The 8319-nt window shown below is 39.8% G+C and overlaps 1 protein-coding gene across 1 annotated transcript in view; it reads right to left on the bottom strand.

Annotated features, from left to right (window-relative positions):
* Window positions 1-8319, bottom strand: part of IQCH (IQ motif containing H) — a 51298-nt gene that overhangs the window by 41054 nt on the left and 1925 nt on the right. Inside the window, exons 6-9 of the mRNA XM_077785813.1 lie at window positions 7158-7280; window positions 1259-1370; window positions 505-618; window positions 1-113 (exon numbers count right to left, since the gene is read on the bottom strand). The exon at window positions 1-113 is cut by the window's left edge and continues 99 nt beyond it. Of these exons, the coding sequence (XP_077641939.1) occupies window positions 1-113; window positions 505-618; window positions 1259-1370; window positions 7158-7280 (462 nt within the window). The remainder of the gene's footprint in view (window positions 114-504; window positions 619-1258; window positions 1371-7157; window positions 7281-8319) is intronic.

Raw genomic sequence — 8319 nt, 5'->3', positions numbered from 1 at the left:
GAGTGGTGCAATGCTCCCTTTACTAGAGGAATATGTGCAATAAATGGCTTCCTTTGGCTTTGGGAAGGTGGTGGTGTCTGTGTTCTCAGGGTCCAGTCTGCCACTGATCTCTCCTGTACAAATAAAGTGTGCATTGAAGTTTTCATCTATTTATTATCAGTTGTTAATTTAATCATGTGGCAAACAGAGGCCTGATCAGCTGGTCAAAGTCATGATTTCCAGCACCACTGGCTTAACACTGGGCAGAGCTCCAGATTTGGGTGCTTAAAATTTGAAATGTGCAGGTAGGAACCCAGGAGGAGCCCAGAAATGAACAGGAACCAAACCCTCCCCAGGGATGAAGAAATCTGATTCCTCCCCAGTTGCAAGACACAAGATTTTCCTGTGCTTTATGCCCTGGAGAATTTGGTGAGTGCTCATCACAGAGCTCTTTCTTTGGGAGATAAAACCTGAGAGTGAAGCTGGGGGTGCAGCTGGAGGATGTTATCAATGCCCTGTACTCACCTACAGCTGATTTCTTGTGCTGCCTGGGGAATTCAGGGAAAGGTGCTGCTCTGGGCACAGCAGGAGGGGCTGGCAGAGCTCTCTGTGCTGCTGGAAGGATGAACCTTTGGCCACCTACAAGAAATTACATTCCTGAGCTATTCCAGCTAGGAATGAAAAGGAATTCTTGGCAATGAAGAAAGAATTAAGCAAAGGCAACCCCAAGTTCTCCATCAACACTACAAATGCAACAGTTTAATTGAAAGATTCTTACCTTTCAATACTCAATATTTTACCTTGAAGGAAGGTGAGCTGTGCCTAAAAAAATTGACAAATAAGATATTGCTAACTCTGTGAGTGCTAACTCCGAAATATGACTGTATATCTATAATTATATGCTTGTACAATGCAATTTAATATGAAGACTAGATGAGAATCAACTCTTGCAAAGCACAATATAATCATGTAATTGCCACTATAAACCGATTGCTAAAACAGTCCAAGCCTAGTTAAGACTGAACAATTAATAACCAGCTGTTAATCATGAGAGTTTGAGTGGTATTTTTAGCAGAACCTCCACCACACACACAAGGCAGCAGCAGCTGAACCCTGGGAGTTCCAAAAGCTGGCTCGGGGTGATGCTCAGCATCCTGAACTTCATCCCTACCCTTTGCAAGGTTTGAAATCACAATTCTTGGAAGCCTGGAGGTGGCAGGAAATTCAATTCCCAAATATCTGCTGCAAACAGCAGCACCTGGGGGCCTCTGGGACTCACCTTTTGGGGTGTCTTCTTCTGCCAGGGGTAAGGGAGAGCCCAGGGAGTGAAAGGCAGGCAAAGCCCAAGGGTTGGTGGCTGAGGGACCTTTCCCTATCTTCTGACTGCACACCTGGGAAGAGACAGAACAGGGAAATCTGGGATTTACAGATTTACAGGTTCTCTACTCCTGCAGCAATAAATAATAAATATAATTTCTGCCACGACTGTTTCATTAAGATTTAACAGTGCACCACTCCTTTTATTACTTGTGAACATGCTACAGTATTGTCTACTGTTGTTCCTTCAGTCATTGAAAATAAAGTTAATTAAATTTAATTGATGTCTTGTGTACTATTTAATGAAGGAATCTCAGGAAGTTTGTATTTACACTACTCTCCTTAAAACTGAGCAGTTTAAACAGTTTTTAACAGTTTTAGCAGTTTTTAACACTGAACAGTGTTAAAAATATAAAATGCATACGCAGGCACGGAACCAGAAGGAAAAATAAATACTTTAAAATATTAGCTTTTAATGAGTGATTATCAAGCTTTGAGTGCAACCCAAGCCATGATTGGGATCTTGGAGCTCTGTTGTGTCCTAATTATTGAGTAACAGCACCCAGCAACTTTCCAGAAAGGGCAAAGGAACTCTCAGGAGGGAAATGAGACAGATCAAAATTAACTATTCTAATCTTTGCTCCCAATTTTGTCTAACAACACTGCCCACGGGAGATAAGGGAGAGAAAATCTGTACTTTTTATCATCCTGGAGAACCTTTCAGAGCAAAGCCAGCCCCTCATTTTAGTTCTGGCCATTGGGGAGCATTCTGTTTTAAGGGATGGAGGTGGATGAATCCTCATGTCCTGGTGTTCCAAGAAAACAGCAATAACCATGGAACAAAGGTTAACTTTATGCCTGCTGCCATGGAAGTGACTTGATACTGAGAAAAGGAAATTATAACCAACATTTTCCTGCTCACCCTCAGCCCCTGCAGTCTGGTGAGGCCACGACAAAGATATATAAAAGGCAAGAAATTGAATTAAACAGTGATTCCTCTCCCAGACTGCTGCTGGTGTAGCAGTAAGGCAGCACTGATTTTACTCCTGGTCAGTTTTATCCTAATTTAAATCCCACTTATGAGGTTTTGTTATGATAAACAGCACATGTAATATATATTTATTTTCATTGTGTTCATAGAGATGTAATAAGCTACAAGGAAAAGCAGTTCAGGTGCAGTGTGTGAGTTCAAAAGCAGCCTGGAGGCTTGGTTTTTAACTTTTTTTTTTTAATTGGAGATAGATAATGAATTATTTTTGACGCATCCTTTAATTTCTATAAAATCCACAGCAGGTGTGATGTTAAAACAAAGACTGATGCAACAGAAATGTAATTTAATCTCTCATTTGCACTGCCCAGTGCCATCAGTCAGTAGGACAGAAACACAGTGGGACCAGGGAGCTGATCCAAACCAGCTCCCCAGGAAAATTCCACCCAATCCCTCCCCATTCCCACGTTCTTCCAGCACCCTGACTGCTGCACTGGCTCCCTCCTGAAGAATTCAGGGAGACACCCAAGCAAAACTGCCAAACCGCTGCCATTTGGGGAGTTACTGTCACTGAAATTAAGCCAACACAATTATAATAGGACCTCAAACACAATATTAAGTACAGCAAGATAAAGGTTTGCTTCTAACATCACTGTTTCATCACAAGAACTTTTAAAATTCAGTTTTGCAGGGCTGGAAGTGAGCTCTTAAATTGCAGGGCAGCACAAGGCTGACTTGCCTTAAAATATGCTTAGAGTGTGCTAAAAAACTATTTTTTCATTTCAAGTGCTTCTGAGTGTAATTAACCTGGGACACAAGAAAAACAATTCTATTACCCTTTCTAAAGTGTTTTTCTCCTGTGGATAAACCTCTCCTACTTTATTTTTTCTTTTTGCTTCATTTTAAATAGGGCACTTGTTGGAACACCACAGGGATTTTTCTGATTAGTTCTCTATTTGTTTTCTTTTTACCTAGCAATATTTAACTAGAACAGCTTTTTTTGGTTGGTTTTTTTTTTTTTTTTGGTAAATATCTTTGTATTTTTTCCTCTAGTAAAACAAATGGTATTAAATACAGAGGATTTACTACAGAGTATTGTGTACCAAACCAGGAACAGAGACATGAGATTTGGTAAGTAAATATTACAAAATCAGAGTTTGATAGTGATGGAAAAAAAGGGATATAACAGGTTAATTTATCATTCCATCTATCTTCTCCAAGCTGTCATATTTGTTGTTAAGAAGTTCCTGTCAGGATTTGATGGACACAGCACTTCCCCCTATAAAGGGAAAGAGAAAGCACAGCAAAATAAAATCAATGGAGCTAAGGTCACGTCTCAGGATGTTCAGGAGACTGTCAGGAAAGGGCTCAGAGAAGGCAAATTTAACTGGAAAAATTTGGAATTGCATCTTTAACAACAGATCTTGTGTTATTCTCACCTTCTCTAAGCTCTTAAAGCAACCAGAGATGGTCTGAACTGTCTTGTTTCCCACATATTTGGAAAAATCAAGCTTTGCCCCTTTCCTGACCTACTGCTCTCTAGCAGAAACCCAGATCCATCAGAATTCCTCCCTAACAGGTGGGAAAGAGAATAAAGGGAGAACTTTGGTGAATCCCACATCTGCTCTGTCAAACAGCAGCAGCAGCAGCACAGAAGGGAGTGAGGCAGATAATTGCTGCCTTGAACCACAAGATGTTTTGCTGGTGGGCAGAGGGCCAGCTTCCAGCAGGCAGGATTTGTGGGAGCAGGGATGAGCCTCCCTTCCTGTCCGGAGCCAGCTGCGAGCAGCAGCCCATGGCATCCCAATCAGGCAGGGAGTTCTGTCAGGGAATGCTGAGCTGCACACAAACAGCTCTGCCTGCACCCCTGCCTTGTGAAATGACACTCCATCTCCCATTCCAGATGACAAGAACTGGAGGAAAACTTAAAACAAATGGTGACCTTTCAAAAGATTAATTTGTTTACCAACACACCGTTCTGCGTTTGTCAGGAGAGATGGGGGTGACCTTCACATTCCCATTTCCAGGTTGAGAGGATGCTGACTGCACTCATCTGTTAACTTAACTCTCTCTCACCAATTATTTCCTTTTTATTTTTAGTGGCAAGAGGATTTTATTCAATCACCGTGCTGCTTATTATGATTACATGCTGCAATACAAAATGCAAGGAGTTTCTTTTGATTTACTGTAGTGTGACATCAATTTGTTTAAGTCTCATCCTGCCACCACTGCCAAACTCTGCTTTGGCTGTAATTAGAGCCACATGTCTGGGTTTAAAACACAATCAGCTTTGGGCCACCTAAAGACCTGGTTTTCTTCTACAACTTCTTCCAGTCACTTGAAATGAAAGGAATTTCCCTGCCTTGCTTTATAATTTTGAAAATAAATACACTTTCAGGGATAAGCGTTAATGATTAGCAGCATGCAAATGCTGAATAAAGAATGAATAATTGAAGATGTGATTAGAATGGTTGTGCTCAAACAAGTGAGCTTAAAAAAAGCCCCAGAATCATTGCCATCACCATTAGAGCCACACTAGATAAGATGCAACTCATAAAGGCTAGAAATCATCACCATATTAAATTCTACCTCATGAATAAATGAAAAGGTTCCTAAGTTTACAGTATAAAATACATTTATAAGAAAACAAGGACCCAAAAGTGCCAGTATAATTCTGTAATAGAACAGCAGCCCTATGAAAACAGAAGGTAGAGCTGTGAATCTTTCCTACATTGCAGCAGTGCATCAGAATTATTTTTGCTGCAATTCAGATTACTGTTCCTCTGGCTGGATACTCCATGGGAAGTATACATATTTAATAATTATCCACTCACCATTTTTCATCTCTCATCCAGATATAGGCTGCAGAAAAAAAAGTGATGCCCAGTGTGTGTTTCAAAGAGAATTACAGCCCTCATTTTAAAATAACTACAGAACTTAGCAGAGGATGAAGCATTATTATTAGACCCAAAAAGGTCCAAAAGGGCAACAGTTAATTGTTCTTAGTTTCTATGATAAAACCCAGCATCAGCAACTTTATAATACCAAAAGAGCAAGAAAAGACATCACTTTTTGGTGAAACAATGAAACCCTGACTAATAATTTTTCCAGCTACTGGAATGGCAGGACAATAAAAAGTCCGGGTAGATTTGCGCTTGACCCCTCAGGTCACCTCCAACCCCGACTTTTTAACCTCACCACTCTTTCAGCCGCTCGTTGAAAACTCCTGAGTGGCTCGAGACAAGCAATTAGTTGGGAGTTTGATTTTAATTTACTCGGGGGACGGGGGATTTGTCCGGGGATTCTTTTGGGGACCCCGCGGACACCCGCGGGACGTGCGCGTACGGACAGCGCCCCCTGCCGGCCGCCCGCCCCTCCCTTCCGCAGCGATTTAATCTCCATTTAATCGAAAAATTTTAATCTCAATTTCATCCGAATTAACGGCATTTTAGACCTGAAGCTGCACGCAGATTCATTGTCCCTACCACTAATAATCATATATATCATGTATAATAATACAAAATACCTTCCTTAAGTGCTGGTAGACACCACCTTTAACAACAAACGTATCACAGCAAACTGCAAAAATTTTACAGCCAGAGAAGGCAGAACACCCCAAATCACACATTGTGCCCTAAAATGGGAAAATTTTGAAGAGAATAGAGAGGCTTAAAGTAACCAGAGATGGCTCTGAACTGTTTGCCACATATTTGGAAAAAATCAAGCTTTGTCCCTTTCCTGACCTACTGCTCTCTAGCTCTCCCAGAAACTCAGATCCATCAGTACCAGCTTAAAAATCCTTAAAAAAATCCTTTAAAATCTGCTTGGTTTTTAAGCCTGTCAGCTCCTCAGTAACTGTAAATATGTATCTGGGAGCCTGAGTAATTCACATTAAATGCTTGCAATTTAAATCCCCAATAAGTTTGCTGGGTTCAGTGCATATTTCAGGGAGAGTGGTACAACACATGGCTCTCTGCAGTTGGATAATATTCCTCTCTGTGAGTGTTTTAGAGTGGTTCTAAAAAGCTATTAGCCATGATGCTTTTTTCTAATTAACTCTATTATCACAGGGTTAGACAAATCACCTCTTAGGTCAGGGCAACAGCTTTCCAAAAATCATTTTTTTTTATAAGTGGCAGCTCACAACTGTGCCATTCACAGATTCTCTTTATGTTGTTTAAAACCAAACATCCCAGAATCTCTCCTAGAGCACTGGCCTTGCTGCAGGATGTTTCTGCCACATAAATTAAATTTTAGAAGAGCATCCCCATGTGGGAACCATTGGCTGTGTGGACCGCAGTGCTGTGCTAAATTTGTGAACATAATTGATTTTTTGGAGGGATGGCTGTGCCTGTTCTCTTTTGGGTTGTTTTTTTTTTTTTTTAACGCATTCTTTGCTAAAAATATCATCTTAACATTCAACTGCTGCAGAACAATTGCAGAACTGGCAGCAGAACTGAAATTTGCAGTTGCAGGAGGGAAATTTGGGAAAATCAAAACTTCATCTTGCACAGAGCAGAGAGGAGAATGGACTTTTAGTTTTTCCTGCATCTCTGGGTCACACCCAGAAGTCCCCAAGCTCCAGCTGATCTCCTCTGCCTGATTTTCCTGACACTCCTGACCATGCACATGCCTTGTATATCCAAATTTTTGCTGAATTGGGATCTTGGGACATAAACCTGTTCCATGTCAGATTTCTTTTTCCCAGTATTACCACCCAAAATGTTTAGATCTTTAAATACCCATGTCAAAAAGCAGGAAATTATGAGGAAATTACTTTCATGTAAAATTTTATTTAGGACTGATAAATACGAACTTTAATAGTGCAAAGCAATGCATATAATAAACCCATAAAATAATAAAAGTTACTTACAGGAGCAGATTTTTTCTTAGCTATAAGTGGCAGCCTGGTCTCATCGTTGGGATGTTTTAAACCAGCTTTATTATCCACGTTCTCCGGGCCAAGCATAATTTTAAAATCCATTTCCACCTGCTGCTGAAATATAGAATAGGGATAACCCTAAAATAACTGCACTGGGGTTGAAGTGTTTAGAAGCAGAAACTAGCTAACATGTTGTAAATGTGCAAAATGATGATAAAAATTTGTATTATTTGACTCCACACTGAACTGGGCAAACAGCAAAGAGCCTTTGTTTAGATGGAAAAGTTTGTAAGGACTGGAACTATTATCCAAATAGATACATCAGTGCAGGCACAGAACCTGATTAATAGTAAATGAGGAATTAAAAAAGCCTGATAGTAATCAGAATTAAAACATAATGCACTCTGTGATCTGCATGGAATGAGTTTGACTATTCTGCTAATAAAAATCATGATGATTTAAATCCCAATGGCCAGAAAAAGACTTTACAAGTTTCTTCTTGTTATAAGAAATACCTAAAGCATACCTATAAAACACAGAGGGATGCCCTATGTTTTTACTACAGTAGAAGTTTCTTAAATTGAAAATGTTTTGGTGCACATTCTTTTGTATGAACATAAAAATAAATCTAAGAAAATTCCAATTTTTACAAATAAGATATGCCATAAAATGTTCAAGAATCATTAGATGGGTACCTGAACTGTTGAACAACTGTGTTACTTTGTAAAGCAGTAAAAATGGTTTAATTTATCTATCTGCACTATATATTCTCTCTTCTTTTGATGGTAATTACAAGCAGATGTATCAATGAGATGCTCATTTAGATTTGGGGCTGTAAGAACACAAGTTATTATCCAAGCCAATTACTCTTTTACCCACATGGCTGCACAGAGACAGAAAGTTCAATTTTCACCTCATCAGTGCTTTTGTGGTATTTATTTTATTACTATAACACACCGTTATGCAGGGAGGAAATGCTGCTGCTATTAAAAAAATGGAATTGGGGGGAATTGAGCACCTTTCAATTAAAACAGGGATGATTCCCAGTGCAAACTCCTCACTCAGGCTGACAGGGAAATGATCAATGCAGGGAGAAAAACTGCCACACAGGGGTCACAAGAATTGGAACTATTAATAAAAAACCACCTGATAA

This window comes from Lonchura striata, chromosome 11 (genome assembly GCF_046129695.1).
Source record: "Lonchura striata isolate bLonStr1 chromosome 11, bLonStr1.mat, whole genome shotgun sequence".
In the NCBI taxonomy this organism is placed as follows: Eukaryota; Metazoa; Chordata; class Aves; order Passeriformes; family Estrildidae; genus Lonchura; species Lonchura striata.
The sequence above is the reverse complement of the archived record's forward strand: the minus strand, read 5'-3'. Positions and strand labels throughout refer to the sequence as shown.